The sequence below is a fragment of the Plasmodium vivax genome, chromosome 11 (genome assembly GCF_000002415.2).
Source record: "Plasmodium vivax chromosome 11, whole genome shotgun sequence".
In the NCBI taxonomy this organism is placed as follows: domain Eukaryota; phylum Apicomplexa; class Aconoidasida; order Haemosporida; family Plasmodiidae; genus Plasmodium; species Plasmodium vivax.
In genome coordinates, this window is record NC_009916.1 from 1,554,412 (window position 1) to 1,573,955 (window position 19,544).

At 29.4% G+C, this 19,544-nt stretch overlaps 3 protein-coding genes across 3 annotated transcripts, besides 19 other annotated features; all 3 read left to right on the plus strand.

Annotated features, from left to right (window-relative positions):
• Nucleotides 1–383: 383 nt before the first annotated feature.
• PVX_113725 (hypothetical protein, conserved) lies at nt 384–3,075 on the plus strand (the record flags this gene model as incomplete). The annotated part of the gene is made up of 1 exon (XM_001616084.1): nt 384–3,075. Exon 1 carries the CDS (start codon nt 889–891, stop codon nt 3,073–3,075), a length of 2,187 nt encoding a protein of 728 aa, XP_001616134.1. The 5' UTR covers nt 384–888.
• Nucleotides 2,896–2,915: a microsatellite.
• Nucleotides 3,076–4,828: 1,753 nt separating the features above from the next.
• Nucleotides 4,829–5,992, plus strand: PVX_113720 (hypothetical protein, conserved; the record flags this gene model as incomplete). Its single annotated transcript, XM_001616083.1, has 1 exon — nt 4,829–5,992. The coding sequence occupies one exon, from the start codon at nt 4,829–4,831 to the stop codon at nt 5,990–5,992; it is 1,164 nt and encodes a 387-aa protein (XP_001616133.1).
• Nucleotides 5,993–6,123: 131 nt separating this feature from the next.
• Nucleotides 6,124–6,143: a microsatellite.
• A 154-nt stretch (nt 6,144–6,297) lies between these two features.
• Nucleotides 6,298–6,317: a microsatellite.
• A 3,531-nt stretch (nt 6,318–9,848) lies between these two features.
• Nucleotides 9,849–9,870: a microsatellite.
• A 422-nt stretch (nt 9,871–10,292) lies between these two features.
• Nucleotides 10,293–10,318: a microsatellite.
• Nucleotides 10,319–10,505: 187 nt separating this feature from the next.
• Nucleotides 10,506–10,536: a microsatellite.
• Nucleotides 10,537–10,711: 175 nt separating this feature from the next.
• Nucleotides 10,712–10,771: a microsatellite.
• Nucleotides 10,772–11,968: 1,197 nt separating this feature from the next.
• Nucleotides 11,969–11,994: a microsatellite.
• An 837-nt stretch (nt 11,995–12,831) lies between these two features.
• Nucleotides 12,832–12,853: a microsatellite.
• A 595-nt stretch (nt 12,854–13,448) lies between these two features.
• Nucleotides 13,449–13,476: a microsatellite.
• Nucleotides 13,477–15,875: 2,399 nt separating this feature from the next.
• Nucleotides 15,876–15,895: a microsatellite.
• A 389-nt stretch (nt 15,896–16,284) lies between these two features.
• PVX_113710 (hypothetical protein, conserved) lies at nt 16,285–19,029 on the plus strand (the record flags this gene model as incomplete). Its single annotated transcript, XM_001616082.1, has 1 exon — nt 16,285–19,029. Exon 1 carries the CDS (start codon nt 16,567–16,569, stop codon nt 19,027–19,029), a length of 2,463 nt encoding a protein of 820 aa, XP_001616132.1. The 5' UTR covers nt 16,285–16,566.
• Nucleotides 16,356–16,397: a repeat region.
• Nucleotides 16,696–16,736: a microsatellite.
• Nucleotides 17,083–17,147: a microsatellite.
• Nucleotides 17,369–17,401: a microsatellite.
• Nucleotides 18,590–18,612: a microsatellite.
• Nucleotides 18,990–19,041: a microsatellite.
• Nucleotides 19,042–19,305: 264 nt separating this feature from the next.
• Nucleotides 19,306–19,353: a microsatellite.
• Nucleotides 19,354–19,359: 6 nt separating this feature from the next.
• Nucleotides 19,360–19,409: a microsatellite.
• Between the last annotated feature and the right edge of the window lie 135 nt (nt 19,410–19,544).

The window sequence follows — 19,544 nt, forward strand, 5'->3', positions numbered from 1 at the left end:
AAACTTAATCGCAGTTGAGCGGCTATTGTGTGTACAGCTGAGTAGCAAACAAATTGGAGAATTTTTTAAAAACACGTGGGTGATGGGGTGTGCGTGTGGCCATGCACAATTTACGTAAGAATGTTGCGTTCCTCTGGTCTGCTTCCCTGGTTCGTTTAGCATGTGCGCAAATTGCGCAAGCAGGCCTAGATTGAAATTGCGAATTGTGGGAATAAACACGCGCGGGAGAATTTCGTTCACGAATACATGCATGTGCATGTGGCATTTGCGTATGCGCATGTGCGTATGCGCGTATACATACAGTACGCCCTGAAAAACACGGCTGCGAAGGGGAAACCCACGTGAAAGTTCCGACGGCACTGAATTTTCTTCCCCCTTTTACTGCGCAAAGCATTTATTCAGATCTGCCTCGTGTTGCTGACAACTTGTGCTGATTTTTCGCGCTTTCTTTTTTTTGGAGGTTCGCAGTTACACCGCTGGGCCATTTGTGCATGGTCGCATGTGTACATATGCAATGCGAATTTGCGCATGTGCGGACGCGTATGCGAAAGTGTACCTTTTTTTCCCACCCCCTGCACACGTACACACGTGCTAAAAGAAAAAAAAAAAAAAAAAAAAATGCTAATATTTCAAAACGGTAATCTCACCAATTTGCTCTTAAACAAAACCAAGAAGAGAGCACTTTCGGCCATTTTTATTTATGCAAAAAGAGGAAAGTATTTTTTTGTACAAGCGAATTTTTTCCTTCACACTTTTGTCTAAATTTTTTTAAAATTGTATGCGTATTACGAAGCGTATCAGCTTCCGCGCTCCTTTGTTACGTCGATAATTTGCCCTTTATTTTGTCCCCCCCCCCCTTCTTCTTTTGGGAACAACACAACTGCAACGATGGTGAAAAGCGCAAGCAAAAGCAATGACACGGAAATCGATGACTTCTCCCTCAACATAAACAACAGCAACGATTTTGACAGAGTCCTAAACGAAATTAAGTTAAAAGAATTTCATCATGAAAAGTCCAAAACGAGGAAGCACACCAAAAGTAAGGTAAAGCTAAAAAATGTCAACGATGTAGAAAATGACATGGTAAGCTTAAACCCGCAGTCAGACAAAGGCACGAAGAAGAACAAAAGGATTCTTAGCAAAAATAAGGGGAAGGAAAAATTGCCGCAAAATGACGTGAGCTCGATGAACGCGCCAAACGTGATGAACACGCCAAACGCAGTGAACGCGCAAAACAGCAATTTGTACGACACGCCCGTTTTCCCGCAAATCACCTCTCTAATTCTCTACCACGAAAAAGAAAACAACAACTCGGAATCCTCCAGCAGCATCAAAAATGCAATAAACGAAAAAATAAAAAGACACAACTCTAATCATAAAATCGAGAAACATACAATATATGACATCTACGCAAAGACGCTAAAAAAATTGTCAATTGAAGACGAAAGTGACGTCCTAAAAGAAAGTGATGAAGGCAACTTTTATTTTAATATGAACAAAATTTCAGACAAGAGAAAAGGCAATCTAAACTTTTCAAATTCGAACTTTTCAAATAACACCTCAGATGTGTCCTCATCTAATTTGATTCCCACGTACCAAACTAAAGGCAGTAACGTGGACAAAAAAATAAACCACCAAAATGAGAAGGACGCAAAATTGAGGGAAATAAAACATAGCGATAGGGGTGCACAACCGAAGCAGCAGCGCCATCACAGTAAGGAGAAAAAGACGCAGAAGGACTTGGAACAGCTTCCAAGAAATGAAGCCCCAGAAAGGGACGCAAATTTTTACTACGATGAGGAAACGTTTAACGCTTCGCACCTGAACAAGGAACGTCACAGTTGCAAAAATGGTGGTGATTCCTCCGATGAAAAGCAAAACGCAAAGGGAATGGTAAAAGGGAAAAGGGCGGGCGGTAGAGAACGAGGCAGAGAATCAGATAAATATGAACATGAAAGGGATACAAATGGAGGTACATACAAAAGTGAACAAAAGTGCAAATTAAAAGGTGTAAGCGCAAGTGTAGATCTAAATTTATATCTAGATGAACAGCCCTACGCGCGTGATGCAAAGCTGCCTGCAGACTTGCTCAACACGAACGAATCAAAATCGTCAGCAAAGGAATACCTCACGCAAAAGGAACGTGATTATTTGAATTTGTCCAACTCCTTGTCCATTGAAAGCTTACACGAAAATGTAAGAGAAGAAACGCAGGGTGACGAAATGGGGAATGAAAAATGTGAGATAGCTAACACAAAGGGAAATGATCAAGTCGTAAGTAACTACGATGATGATAATGTGTATGGCGCAAAGGGATCCATCCAGACATCACTAAAAGATATACCCGAAATTAATACGTACCATTCACTGAACGATCTGTTACACAAAAAAAAAAAATACATAAACGGAAAACCAAACGAGAATTACGCAACATCAGAAATAACCACAACAGATTCTGAATACTCGATAGATGAAAAACTGAATATAAATATGTCATATGAAGATTTTAAAAATAAGAACCAAAGTGACATGCTGTCTGTTGTACAGGTTAGCAAAAGTAAAGAGAAGTTACTAAAAGTAGTAAATAGTAAACACATTTTAAATATTAGGAAGCTGCTAAGAATAATGCGAGAATTTTATATAGGATTTATTGGTCTACAATTAATTTATTTTATAACGTATCTTCTCTTTGGTAACAATAGCGTCTACTTAATTCAAATTGTTTCCATATCGTGTACCTTCTTTTCGCTGTTGGATGCCAATTACCACGGCTACTTACTAAATGGCTTTATTGACCTCTGTGTTGCAATTTTTTTAAATATAGCTATTTTAGAAGACATTGCCGGTTTTAAAAGCTTAAAATCTAATGATGTGTTAAAAAATATAACCCTGTCGAATGTCGTTTTCCTGTACATCTTTTCTGCGTTTTCGTTTTTGAATGGCTATTTTATACACAAGTTGCATTCCATGGAGAGAAGAAATATAAAGCATGTAATACGGAGCATCGAGTCGAAGGCGGAGCAGGCTGTTAAAAGCGCCACACTGGCTACCTCGCCTTCCAAAAGTGTTTACTAGGGCGTTCTTAGCGTGCACGCGCAGGTGTGCTTTATACGTACATACGTACACACGTAAATAAATATATATTTATGCGTGTGTGCAGTTACCAACAAATGCAAATTCGCGAAACGGAAGAGTAAAAACTGTTTGTTCCAACTACCTTAACCTTGCGTGGCCTCTTTCTCACCGTAAAAGTGTTTTGTGTAACAACTATGTTACGCCCTCCTATACCACGTGAGCGTTGGGGAAGAAAAATGTGCGCACATGTGCATACGTGCTGCTGCTTGTATTTCCATTCCTCTCCTATTCGCGTATGTTTTTCTTTGTTTTGCTTTGTTTTGTTTTGTTTTGTTTTTGTTGTAAGATTTAGCTTTGTAGTAGCCCCAAACCTTCCTTCCTACTACACACAGGAAGAAAGAAACTACGCTTTGACGCAAGGTGCTTAAATGCAAAAGGAAATAAAGCTGTTTGCATTTAAACGTCTGCAATAAAAAACATGCGCAGCAATGTGTACTATCATACGAAAATATTCCGCTTAGCCTTTTCGCATTTAACAAATGAACGTTACGCTGTAACAAAATTCTTGCCATAATATTCTCATCAGTTCCGTTCAAATAAAATTTAAATTTTGTAAAGGCCATACTTGGGGAACTGCAAAATGTGGAAAGACCAGACAGTCTGATGGCAAAATCGGTTAAAAAAAGGAACAACACAGTAGAAGTTAATTACATAAAATGGGTTACACAAATGCATGAATTCTTTTCGCACTTTTGGGTTAGCCCCAAAGCAGACAAACGCACATTTCTACAAATGATGCACTTTTCCGTAGCATTTAGCATAACATTCCTGTTTTGCCTGAACAGAAAAAAAAAAAAAAAAAAATTTACATTTTTTTGGCTTTACCTCATTTCCCCACAGTGCGTACCATACATATTACCTGACCTGTTCATATAAAACAAAATTTTTTATCTATGGAGGTACATTATTTTTGCGTATTTTTTTTTTTTTTTTTCATATTTCAAAAAAAATAGGTAAAAATACTCGCTACATACAAATGAAAAAAATGTAAGCAATTTTATGACCACTAAAAAAAGTAGCTCATCCGTGCACATACCTGTTGTCTTATGTAGCAATAAAATGTAATTTAAAGAAGGTTATGAGTTTTTCCTGTAAACACACCATATCGAACTTATTAAAGTGTGCAAAAGGAGGAATAAGGAAAATTCTACACCCTTCTTCGCTTGTGCTAATTAACACGCTCGCAGTAATATGTATAATGCAAGAATGGCAAAAATGTGTTTTTTGAAAAAATATATATCACACTCGTGAGAGGTTTTTCCTACAACTTAGCCATTTTTTAGTTCTCGTTTTTGTTCCATTTTTTTTTTTTTTTTTTTTGTGCAATTATTTCTAATTTAAAAGGCCTGTGTGCTGTGCCCCCGTAGCCCCCCACTTACAAATCAGAAATATAAAAATTGCAATTGCCTATGTTTCACGTATTTCACTCATGTGTAGCATATATACAAATGCACACGTTTTTTGTAATTTAATAGGCCATATAAGGAAAATATTTCTCTAGAAAAAATGCAAAGCAAAAGAACGTGAGAAAAAAATAATTCAGGAAAGAAAAAACAAGCAGTTTACTTCTACAGAAATGATGTACTAAAAAAGACATAATATTACTTGAGTGTCTAATTTCTTTAGTGTGCACTATCAGAACGTACAGTACTTAACAACCCTATTTTTTCTTCTTCATTTTACATTTCACAAAATGGTCGAAAAAATGGAAAACAACAACCATGGCTGCAACATGCACGATGACAATTTCGATCTCTTAATGAAAAAAATATGCAACGAATTAAAGAAAGGAGATAAAAACAAGAACGGACTAATTATGTATAATACCTTTATTGATGTCTTGGATTTGTTTCAAATTGAGTATGGTAGTTCCATTATTGATTATTTGATGAAACATTGTGTTGTAACTGAAGACGGTTTTGTGAACTATAAGAACTTATGGCTCATTCATGACCCATCCAAAACGATGAGAAATAATTCTGAATCCGTAGAAGAATCCATTAATCCTAAATTTATGGACATTCAGGATAGGTATGAAGACATTGATAAATATACCCAAGAAAAAAACGAAATTATAAGAAAATTATACTCCCAGTGGGATAAATGCTTATTAAGAGATGACGAATTCAAGGCCAAGCTAATTAACGGGAATATTGATATCACTCCGGAATTTGAAAGGTCTCTATATTTATATGGCCCAAGTAGATCATTAAGTTTTGCAAATGTAATGAAAACGTTATACATTAACGATAGTAAAAATCGAAAAAATAGAAACAACTTTGTAAGTAAAATAAAGGATGAAAAATGGAGAAAGTTAAATATTGATGAAAATGAACAACAGTGTTTTCAAGACATACATAGAAACCCAATAGCGTGGGAAGGGTCAAATGTAACAGATGCTGATAATCTAATTCAGAATGTTGAACTTATTTCAAATTATTTAAGGGGAGAGGAAAACGTTAACATGAGGAAGGAAGAATTCATATCACACGATTTTTTTAATAATACAGTGAAAAATTTAATAAAAAATTATATTAGTAACAAAATTTCAGAGAGCGAATTCTACTTATGCTTAAATAAATTAAATATATCAGTAACCCCCCAATTAAATAACTTAATCAAATGCCATGAATTAGACAGCAATGGAAAATTTAAAGATTTCGCCACCACAATAAATAGATGCATTCCAAAAAACTTATTACATAGTTTGCAAAGAAGAGTACAGCTATATGGGGCTCAAAAAAATGACAAAGATTCAAAGTTAAATTTTTCTTATAATAATTGCTGTTGTGACCGCTTATGCCCTAACGTTACTGACGACAATCCGTATTCTAACGAGAATATTGACAAACATTAGCTATTGCATTTTAGGAGAAAAAGGAATAAACGAGCTCCTAGGAGGGAATAAACTTCGTAACGTAGGAATGTACATACGTGGGGCACTTTATAATTTTGCATTTACCTAAGTGTTTATAAGTACCGCTCTCTAAATCATGCAAGAAATTAAAATTATTGCAATTTATAAATATTTTTATATTTTAAAAAATATAAAAATGTTTATTTATTAATAAGCCCCAAAGCGTCATTCTAGCAATTTTTTTTCATGTCTTTTAGTTCGTTTAATACTATATGTGCATATGTAGTTGCTGCATGTTTCCTTTTAACCCTCATATAGTTATTTTAAAATTTCAGAATTTCTTTCCGCTTTTTTTTACTCTTTACTCATGCTGAAATTTTGAAATGATTAGATTGGACTATTTTATTTAAAGTATTTTTTTTACATTTGCATGTTCCACTTCTACAATTTAAGTATTTCTGAATGATGTACAACCTGTTACATAAATAAAGAAAACAACATTAATTATGCTAACTATATTAACTATATTTAGTAAAATTTTCCTTTTTTGTAAAATGATAAACGGTAATTGAAAAGAGAGCAAATTGTGCATAGCATAAATAATAGGAATGCAAGTAAAAAAATGGAGGTAAAAAATTATGGAAATACCATCAAATTCTTCACATAATTAGACATGTAAACTCTTATTCGTCTAAGCCATGTTGTCCTATAAACCTTACATATATATATATATATATATATGAGGTATGTGAAGATAATACGTTCTAATCTTCGTTTCCATGGAATAAACTACTACAAAATGTGTTTTTTCTCATTTTTGCTAATTAGACTTCTATAACTTAGCTCCAACTTCTGTCTGTGCCAGGTGCTTATACATATTTAGTCCTTTTTCATTTGATAAAAAAATAACATACTCGTAATTCTGCACTAGTTTAACCGAGCGAAAATGGCCACTAACGTAGATCGTATTCCCCATTACAAAGTGAAAAATTCCCTTTCTGCATATGCATATTTATCTACCCACAAATTAGACCTAATAATACTTTCCATATAAATTAAGCAATGCAAGATTTATGCTCCTATTAAAAAATCCATGAGAAAAAGTGAACAGTTTGGCCATATATTATCTTTTCTAATTGCCTTTTATTTGCTGCATCGAATTTGCAGATCATTTAATATAAACGCTTCCTTTAGAATAAGAAGGTTACATTAAAATGTGTAAAAGTACACAAACTAAAAAATGCATCCGCCACAATTCTTGGGTTTGTTTAGTTCAAAATAACATTCATTAGTGATGTTTTTTAAACACTTTAAATGTTTCGTTCAAATTAAGTGTTTTTATTGATATGAATCTTAAAACGCCTTTTCAATCTGTAAAAACGAATAATGCAATGTATTAATAAGAAAAACAAAGCACTGCAAACGTATGAAGACGTCGTATATTACTAAGAGGTTATGCTGCACGTAATTTGAGCTTTAAGGTTTTTTTCAGAGCAACAATTTTCAACGAAGCTTCAGACAGAGTCTAACTCGCTTCTGAGGTGTTCTAATGACTTATTACTCATGTCAGCTCATCATCATCACATGTATACATGTTTAAGTACTTTCCTAATGCATAGGTAAACATTGATATAGGGTTTCTTAAAGCAAGTGGTAAACCCCCCGAGGACTTTGCGAAGAGAAAGCGCACATGCACTTCGCAAGATATAGTATTCCACATTTTTCATGTAATAAATGAACTTTTCGTAAAATGTTACATATTTGCACCTTTTCTTTTTTTCATTCAAGAAACAATGATTCATAGAATGTAGAAACTATTTCAGACAAGTGTTCAAAAACTTGTAACTTCAGTTCTAACTATTAACCTAATAGTTATTATAAAAACCCATATTCGCTGAAAAGCGTCTTCTATTATGTGTTATAAACGAAATGACATTTTTGTAATGAAAGAAAAAGAGTAGACAATTTCATTAGAAAGTAACATTTTTCTTCTTTTAAAGAAAGGGAAATTGTTAGTTAAGGATGTGTTAATTAATTTTCCTCAATATTTCGATGATAAAAAACTTAATGTGAAGCAATTTCTTTAGATACCCCTTATAGATGTGGCTTATACTTTTACACAAAATAACTACTTTAAAGCTTATTCAAATTAAAAGATACTAAATTAAGCATTTACTGTTTAGTTTTTTTCATAGGTCATTCATTAAACAGCTTCATAGTTAAATAGTTTATTTTTTTTTAAATAATATCACTGTGAAGGGAGGGTTTTATTAAAAGTATGAATATGTTATTATATCCAAAATGCATTATATCTTGAGATATGAAGAAAACGAAAAGAAAAAAGTCATTCCTCAATTAAAATCCATAATATTATTCCTTTGCATATAATGGTTTCTCGTGTTATTGTAGTTCACAATACACATATAACTGCAGTTTTTCATTGACTGGACAGAAAGTATATAGGTGTTAAAGGAGTGCAAAAAACACTCTTATTTCCACATTTCTTCATTAGATCAAACTTTTTTGAAATATTTCAAACGTCTTGCCACTATCATATCTGTAAAATTTAATGAATTTTCTAAAGTAGACACCTAATATTAGGAGTAAATAGAAAATACTAAATAATGGAAACATAATATAACAAACAGATTGATGCAAATTATCTTTTACCTTTAATCACAAGAATACAAATTTTAAGGACACCTAAACTTAAAAACATTTATAAGAACCTTTAAAATCCTGCACAATTGATTCATAAAGAAATTACAAAACTTTGCACTTAATGTTTTATTTTAAAGGAACTGTAGCATGTTAACAGGGTTAAAAAATACAAATAATCTAAAGAGAAATGCATTTAATAACAAAGATAAAGCGCAATAAAAGTTTTACAAATAAATTATAATTAATTATATTTATAATATGGAAAATAGCAATACTTAAATTATATATTCATAAAAAAAAATATAATATATTAAATAGTTAAATTAATTATTTCATAGAATTAAAAGATAATAATATATAAAATTTGTTTAAATTAATTATTATGATTAATTATAATATTTAATAATTATAATTTAAATATTATTTTATAATTAATTAAATAAAATTATTAATATGTATAATTAAATTAATTAAAATAATATTTTATTCATTCAATTATAGGAAATTGTTTTATTAATTTAATTAATTATATTTATATAAGTGCTTAAATTGAAAAATATTTAAATTAATTAATATATTTTAATATGACAATTTAATTAATTCACAAAGTAATATAACAATTTATTTAAATTAAACTAAATTAATATTTATTTAATATAAATATTTAATTATTTAATAAATATAAACATATTAATTAATATTTTATTTAATATAAAATAAATTATTTTAAAATATAAATATACTTAAAATTAATTAATTAATAAAATAAATTATTTAATATAAAATTAATTATTTAATATAAAATAAATAAATACAATTAATTATTTAATAAAATAAATAAATTATTTTAATATATAATACTTAATAATTTAATATAAGGTTAATCATTTAAATATCATGAATAATAATTTATTTATTTTATTAAATAATTAATTAATTTATTTAATATTTAAATTATACAAACAAATATATTAATCATTATTTACAATTTAATAAAATAATAAATATAATTATTTATTTAAAAAATATTATTTTAGTTATTTTTAATAATAAATAATAAAAGGTATTTTAATATTATAAATTTAATTTATATAATATTATAATAATTTATTTAAATAATAAAAATAAATTTTATTTTATATATTTTTAACACAATAAATATATTAATATATTTAAATTAATTTATTTTATTTATTATATATATATATATATATAGTGATTATTTAAAAATATATTAAATGTATATATTTATTTAATTTATTAAACAGTTTTTAATATTATTATTAAATATGTGATGTATTTATAATTAATTAATAAAGGATTAAATTTAATTTAATTAAAATAATTAATTCTGTGTATTAATAAATAATATTTATATATATTAATATAGTTAAATAGTGCTATTATTTATTTTTAATTCACTTATTATTTTTCTTTCTACTATATTATATAGTTAATTAATTTATTTATAATTATTTAATTAATTAAATTTATTTATTATTTATTAATTAATTAAAATTTATTTATTATTATTTAATTAAATTTATTATTTAATTATTGCTTTATTAATTTATTATTTAATTATTAATTTATTAATTTATGCTAATTAATTAATTTAATTTAATTATTATATTAAATAATTATAATTATATTTATTATTTTACTTGTTCATCTTTAAATGTATATTACTATAATATTTTAATATATTACATATAATATAATTATTTTATATATATATTAACCGTTATTATAATAAATATTTTTAATAATTCACTTTATATAATATATTTAACGATTAATTAAATTATTAATATTTATATATATTAAACATATTTAATTTAGTAAAATTAATATTGCATATATAATTAATTAATTTATGTAACATATTTTAATAATTATTATATTTATAATTAATTAATATTTTATTTATATTTAATTAATTAACATTTTATTTATTATATTTAATTAATTAATATTTTATTTACCATATTTAATTAATATTTTATTTATTTATATTTAATTAATTTATATATTTAATATGTATTTAATAATTAATTCGTATAATATATTTTAAAATTTTATTTAATTAATATATAATTTATTTGTTAACGTATATTTATTTTATTATTTAATATAATTAATTAATTATTTATTTAATATATTTGATTTATTTATTATTTAACATATTTAATTTATTTATTATTTAACATATTTAATTTATTTATTTAATATATTTGATTTATTTATTATTTAACATATTTAATTTATTTATTATTTAATATATTTAATTTATTTATTAGTTAATATATTTAATTTATTTATTTAATATATTTAATTTATTTATTTAATATATTTAATTAATTTATTGTTTAACACATTTAATATAATTAATTTATTTAAATACTTATTTGTTATTTAAAATATAATAAACGTTTTTGTTAAGTACAATATATTAAAATTATTTTATATTTTAAATTTAATTAATATATAATTACTTTATTTAATTTTATTTTTATTTAACTTTTATAAGTTAATATTTCTTTTTATTTAACATAATTTGTTTTATTTATATATATTTTAACTGTAATTATACATAAATTATATTCATTTTTAATAAATTATGTTGTAATTAAATTATCAATTGTTGAAATATATAAGATAAATCATGAGTCTTATTCTATTTTTTTATATGTAGACTGATTTTGCTGTTGTTAATTATGTGAATGTGTGTAAATCATTTTTATGCGTATTTTTTAGACACTAAATATTACTTCACATAGCTTTATAATATTATGAAGAAGCTTACTGTTTATGAGTGCAGTATAAAAACAATTTTTTCCCCTTTAGTTTAGTATACGCACACTTATATATAAAAAAAAAATAAATGATAAGGTGTTACCTATGTTTGTAACTTTTTTCTATAGATGAAATAATTTGAAATTATGCTACATGTTTAATGTTACGCTCTAGTTTCTTTTTGTAGAATTTTTGTTAAATTTAAAAACTGCCATATTTTTTTTATTTCCCGTTTATGTTTTTATTAGACTTACAAATACTAATGCATATGATAATGTTAAGTACTTGTTCAGGGGTTTCTTAATTTGTAGATATGAATATACTCATGATTATTGTCTGTGTAACATTTTGAACCTTTTAATCACACAAATTATGGGAATACATTTTTCTTGTAGTTTTACCCTTTTTGAAGTTGTATGACATACATATAATGAATTACATTTGAAAAAAATGGAATATATATGTAGAGAGAACGATTTAGGCAGATAAACTGTTGTAGTGCAAGAGGAACAAACTCATAGTTGTTTGTAATTGGGTACTTTTGCTCCTTGGTTCTTTAGTATTTCTAGAGATCATATTTTTTAATGAATTAACCTCATTTTTCTTTTGAAAGAACACAACCATATTGAGCAGCAAGGAACCATGACACTTTCTACCCTTTTTTCCTTTTTTCAAGAATAGCTAAAAAGTCAAAATTTATGTAGAAACAGTTTAATTTCATCCAATACAACAGTAGAAACATTTCTCAAAATCATCTTCTTAAAATGCACTTGTCTACAATAGAAATTTGCATTATAAGTGTATACTTGCGTTGATGAAAAGATACATACGCTCATTCATTTTAATGAATAAACATATGAAGAAAAAAAAATGATATTTTTTTCAAATTGTATTTCTTTTTTCTGGGTATTTCTAATGAACTGAAGGAAAACCCAAAATTACATTGTTTATCCCATATATTCCTCTATCTATATGTCTATAGAATTGAAGGAAAAATGTAGAACCCTTTCAAACTAATAAATGTAAAATAACACTGTTTTACATGAACTGCGTGAATAAATTGTAAAACAGACGATCTCTTATTTAAATTTATGAAACAAAAGACATAAATAAGAAATTTGCATCCACACGTAAAGAAAAGCTTAGTGTTCTTTTTTCATCCAATAATTGTTTTTTTATGCTAAGGGAGGTTAGAAATTGTATTCTACAATACAACTGTTTCACATAAAAGTAGCTTTAATCATGTGAGTGAGTTTCTTCTTTGAAAATATTTATGTTTTTCACGCTCATTCGGAATCCAGTCATTACAATGGAAGACACAATGAATGATACCCGAGGATTTATATAGAGAAAATACCGTCTTTGAGCTACATATGATTTAAGAAATGCTGTATGAACCCGAAAATTGTTACATAAATGTGTATGTTAAATTATGTATAAAAAATTAAACACCTTAATCTTAATGCTTTTAATACAAAACCAAAAGAAAAGCAGCAAAATGCTTTGAGGAAAACATGGTACACAGACAAGAACTAAAAAAGTTAGAATTTTACGCTTAACAGAAAATTAGTGTAAATTCAAAGTTCTTCAAAATATATCGAATTAGAAGGAGACATAAATTTTGTGAACGCCCTTTACTCGGTTTCAATAAAATGTTTCATATGAGCCACAAAGAAACGTTGGCCTTTTACACATAATTTATATATTTTCGGTTATAAGTGTACATTTCATGTCTCTCGACGATCCACTTAAAACTGAGTATTTATTAGCTTTTTACCCATTCTATGACTGTTTTAAAAAGACAAAGTACTTTTTGAATAAATACAAATCTCTTATAATTTTGCGTTTCTTTCTATCCCAGAGGAAGTTAGGTCTTTTTTATCAATGTTGTTCTTACTACATTTTGCACTAATTCTTAAACTTTTTTTGGTCCATTTACACAAAAAGATGTCTTGGAATAATATTTTTCTTTATTTATGAGTTGAAAAGTTAATTAATACTTTTGGGGAACTCATGTAATTGTTATTGCTCAAGGCCCCCCCTAAGGTTGTTACCATAACAAAGTGAAGATGCATAGAAAAATATGTTATTTTAAGATTATTATAAAAGAATTTTAGGTGCCCAACGCGTATGGTTTTTGTTAATAAACGGAGATGAAAGAAAGTTTACACGGAGTAACGTACTTATGTTATATTGTTTAGTATAACGGATATGTGTTATTCCTAATTTTTATATTTGCATTCGCAAGTCCTAGTATTATTAAAGTACGCAGAACAAGACATTGTACATATAAGGCGTAATACTATTCTACATTGTAATAATGTACCAAATGAAATTTATTCTAACAAAAACTCTTTAAAAGATAAACATACTCTTTTCATCATATTAAAAGGAAGGAAAATGCTAAAAAATGTTATTATAATTAACAGCGGACTTTGAAAATGTTTCTACACAAAACAGGTATTCTTAAATGTTAAACCATCATATATTTATGAACAAAAAATTTATAAAACAAGTTCATTTATTAAAATTCGCTAATGAAGCGTGTTCATTTTTTCTAAATCGTGAAAACTGTTGCATTTTTATTGAGTAAAAGAGATAGTACCTTTACGTTGATTAGGTTTTAAGGTTTATTCTTCCTTATTTTGTAACACCCCTTTGCAAGGCATTCGGTAAAACCTCCATTTGTATTTAAATTTCACCCTTAAGTGAAAACTTTATTGTAAAGTGTACCTGTTTATGTTGTTTTGTGGTGCTCAGCAATGCAATCTAATGGACATAAAACCATTTTGTACGCATAAATGATAGGATAAAAGCGCATTCTGCAGACTCATTACTTTTTCAACTTAGTAATCGATAGTACAACATGGCAAGCGTGTTTTTAATGCTTCCGTCGTGTGTTAAGTATGAAACCTTTAAAAGGAGTAAACCGGGACAAAAGGAATTTTCTCTCAAATAATAATACCTACAATCATTTTTTATCCTTTAAATGGGTTCAGGTGAAATAACATTTCATATAAATGAACTTTTATGGAACACGAAAATGGAAGTAGACAAGCATAAATAAGGCCATATGCATGCTCTTTTGGAATAAAAAAGCAATGCAGCTTTAATTTTGGGGAAAATGCATCTCATCTTGAGTGTTCCTCCTTTTAAATGCATTTTAATTTTCCAAAAAAAGATGAACACCTACTTTGCTCATGGTCAATGTAATATGTATGTAGATGGAGCCATTTTCAAGGCAAGCAGAGCAAGTATGGCAAACACTTAATAACTGCTTCATTGGGGTATAATATCAAGCAATTTCAAGCGGATTATGATTATTGTTTTTTTCTCTAATCACATGTTGTTCATGTTTCATAGGCGTGTGAATTTGCCCTTCACCATAAGAAAAATGTATGCAGTTCATTGTGACTAGGAGAATTAACTATAGATGCAATGTTAGTTTATTTTTTTAATTCGACGTGTTACGTCACAAAAGAGGCCTTTGAATGAAGAATGCTAAATTGTATGTATATTTTTTTAGCACACGAGTAAAATTGTTTCTCACACTAACGAGAGGGGTAAAAACGTTTATATATGTGTACATAAATAATAATTTATGCAATGCAAAAGAGGGATAGCTAAAGCAGTACCAAATTACCTTAAACCAAAATCAAATGAATATAAAATATGAAATGCAATACGCATGCAGCACAAATTTTCACACATGAAATGATTCACTTTGCTCTTTTTAATTTATTTTTAATGAAATTTCCCCATGTGCGCACTATTGCTCACTTGTTAGGTGAGTTTGTGAACATACCTATTTGAATGAAAACAATTTGGTTAACCTTGTTGTACACTGGTACTACGTTTAAGAGGTAAAAATTCACGTATACCTCTCACTGTATTTCGTACAGTAAATCCTTTATCGTTGTATTATTATTCAATGCTCCTATTCTACATGCTTCAAATACGTGTACCACACGCTAAGGGGGGCTTTTTTTAAATGATACTTTTTTTTTTTTGCCAGCTTAAATATAAGTTTTTCACGAATGAAAATTTTTTTTATTTTCCATGTTATTACTTTATTTTTTGTTTGAAAATTCAAATGCGTTCTATATTTTTAAAAAATGCATAAAATGGGATTTTTCGCGTTATGCATGTATGCATCTTTTCATGTGATGCATAATTGTAAATTTTTTGAGCCATCGTTCAGAATTTTTTTCCCCATGATGGATTATTCCTGGACAAATATTTTTCCTTTTCAAGTTGTGCTGATATAATTGATACTGTTTTTTAAAAAGGGTGTTTTTGGTCCCAATTTGGTGAAAGCATCATTCCAAAAAAAAATTATTTATTTATTTTATTATTATATTTTTTTTTGATGTTATGGTTTTAGATATAATTTTGGGGTTAGGCCACTTTTTTTTTGATTATTCCTTTTTTTATAAGTTTTTTTTTTTTATGCACGTTTCCTTTATCTGTGCTCTGGTACTTTTTTTTTTTCCTTTTGGGAATGGCACAATATTTTTACAATTTTTTTTTTGGGGGTTTCTTTTCCTTCTTAAAAATGGTCACATTTGGATTGTAAAATGGCACATGCATGTATTATGTATATAACATATACATTTACATTTACATTCACATTTACATTCACGTTTAATTTAATGAGCATTTTTTCTATGTGATTTTACATTCAAGTACAGCTACTTATGTGTTTTTGTTTTTGTTTGTATGTAAAAAGTAAAATTATGAGGATATTATATATATTTTTCATTATTTGTTACCATTAAGAAGTATACATTATGGAATTTGTTAAGTGGACTTTTTTTTTTTTTTTTGTGTTTTTTAAGGTTTAAAGTTAAAAGTTAGTACAAAAATGAATGCAAGCTTTTTTTTCCCCCCCACCTTTTTTTTTTTAAAGGTAGTTTTATTTTTTTTCAACTTTTTAATTTTAACTTTTAAATTACAAAACTTCAATGAATGATAACTCACCTGTTAGCATCACTTTGCATGTTATTAACCAAACACAAAGATAACGGAAGGATTTACGAAAATTGGTTTGGAGCTTTTGTTTGTTACGCACCTGTGTACATACTGTTGGAAAGTCCTCGCTCAATTCGACAGAATACATGGAGCCTATAGATCGTTTAAATTCGAATTGCCTGTTTGCTGATAGTAACTACTATGACAAGGAGGATGTTATTAAGAATTTATATAACACAGTGCTTACCAGGACGGTTAAAGAGATAGACGAAAAAAACTACAATTTAATTGAAACGTTGGTGAAGTATGAAGGGGAGATAAATAGATGTATTGACATGAGCAACTATTACATTAACGAAGCATTCTCATCAACCTTAAAGACAGAAAAGGTAAGACGCAGGTTGAGGGTACACATCTACACCGTTTTCAATGATGGCGACAAAGAAATGAATTATCCAGCTGATATTGAAATAGCAGATTCGGAGAATATTTACAAGTATGCTTCTCCCTCGTCTTTTACATTTAACATTCATGGCTATATTTTAAATGCCGATGAAAGTGATTACCATAATGATGCTGATTCGCCTGGCGTGCATACGGTCCCAGCCAACGCAAGCAAAAATGATGATAACGATTTGAGCCATTTAGTAGACGAAAGTAAGACGAGAACTAAGGATGCGGACAGCAAATGTTCAGGCACAGACATCGATGATTTATCGGACGCGAATGAGCAGATAGATTATTGCAACACCACTGTTATGAAATTCACATCCTTCTTTTCAACCATCATGGTTATGCGAGACAAAGAAACGATTATTTATGATAAGAATAATAAGAATTATTACGATTGTGATAAGCTAACATTTAGTCGTATAGTGAATGAAAAAAAAAAGGAGACAATTAAAATATTTCTTTTTTTAGACCAAAAAATACCATTTTTCGAACTTTCGCCTCAGTTAAAGAATTTTATGCAGTCCCCCGAAGAAACCATGCCGGAAGTTATAAAGCGTATTTATGAATATAGCCTAGAAAAGGAATTAATTGATTCGAATGGGATTATGAGAACGGATGAAGTGTTAAGAGACGTGTTAGAGGTAGATGAATACGAATTTTGTGAGTTACCCAGAATTTTACAGAAGCATGTTTCCATTCAGAAGCCGATAGTTCTAGAGCACGTCGTTGATCTAGAGAAGGAGGATGAATCGGAGAGCATCTACGATATCGTAGTGGACATTTTTGAACCCTTCATCGCTTTCGAAGATGGCAAGCTTCAAAAATTTGTTCTGGATTCACATCGCCTCAGTAATTTGTTACAGTTTTTGAAAATGAATGAATCGAAGGATGGCAGCAGCGATAAAATGAGCAAGAGTCATGTTGAAAATGTGGGGAGTTCCAAAGAAGGCAAGCAAGTAGACGAGTGTGATGGGAAAGCGGACGAAGCGGACGAAGCCGTTGAGGCGAAGAGCAGCGCCGAGCAGAATGGAGATGCACCAGAAGAGGAAACCTCCCATCGTGAGAACGCCGAAGAGGAGGGCGAAACAAACGTGTGCGAAGAAAAAGGTAAGAAAGAAAAGCGGTCAGGTAAAGAAGGCTCTTCATCGCACAAGGACAGTGATAAAAAAGAAGCGAATTTAAATTCGCCAACAATTTCTATATTTGAAAAGCTAAATGGAATACAAAGCGAAATAGACAACATGGATGAGGAGATTATAAACATCTTATGTAAAATTAAACAGAAAAATAGCCTAAGGCTACGTTACACAAATTTTTATGAAAACCCATGTGGCTTTATTGACCATGTGATGAATAGCAAATTCCCAGTAGACTTCGAAAGTGTAAACGATAATAACTATATATACGACCAAGCGGCAAATATCAATGATGATAATTATTACAAACTGCCGTGGGTTCATAGGGGAATTTCAAAATATTTGTTAATTAAAAATAAAAACTTTGACGACGTGCTCAAGTCCGTCTTAAATTCAATGAACTTAGATTGTAAAAGGAAGTTAGACGATATGAATACAAATGAAAGTAAAAAGCAGAAAGTACATCTAGGTGCAGAGGAAAGTTTCGATAATAACCCCTATAAATTTAACATGAATTATAGCTATCAGAGCCAGCCAGATTTAAATAACAATGCGTATTTTTACTATCCAAACAAAAATATGAATTTTAATAATGCACCAGAGCCGTTTATTAACAACCCTATGCCAAATTTCTGCAATAATATGAATTACGAAAGCAGCAACATGCCTGTGCCTGTGCCTGTGACTATGCCCGTGCCCGTGGCTATGCCTGTGACCATGCCTGTGGCTGTCCCTGTTCCCCCCCCCTTTCCCATTGAAATGATGGCATTCAACGGGAATGGCAATAAATTGCCAGAAAATATGAATCCACAAAATAATTTCATGCAGCATAACGAACAAGGTAATTTTAACATGTATGCGCAGCAAGTTGCACCATATGCGCCATACATGATGAATTACCCCCCTTTTAATGAAATGCCTCCGCAAAACGGTTTTAATCCTTTGTACCCCGGGGCGGTTCCTATGGACGGAGTGTATCCCAATGGGAACTTCTACAATGCGAACAACTACATTCCGTAGGTGGCGCCCGGGTTGAGCGGAGGCCCACTACGCTTCCAAATGTGCGTATGTGTATGCGCATGCGTACTATATGTAATATATATATATATATAAATGTATGTATGTATATATGTGTATGCCTGGGGTGAGGCACGCACCGTGCGTGACCAGCATGACTGCACCCCCCCAAACTGATTTTTATAGTAATCTCATTCGTACCCCATTCGACTTTTTAACCGTGCACACATCGTGGTTAATTTAACTCGATTTTTTTTTTAATTGCATTTTTTTAATTTTCGCTAAATGAACGAATTAAAGCAAATTCATTTCGCACATGACATAATTTTTTTTTTTTTTTACATTTACATCCTTTTCAAATTAATAATTTTTTCTATTTATTAAAAAAAGGCGTACACGTGTACACACATGTGCAATGTATGTTACATGTGTGCGGTGTGCGTCACAAATGTGCAGCGTGCGTCGCAAATGTGCAGCGTACGTCGCAAATGTGCAGTGTGCGTCGCAAATGTGCAGTG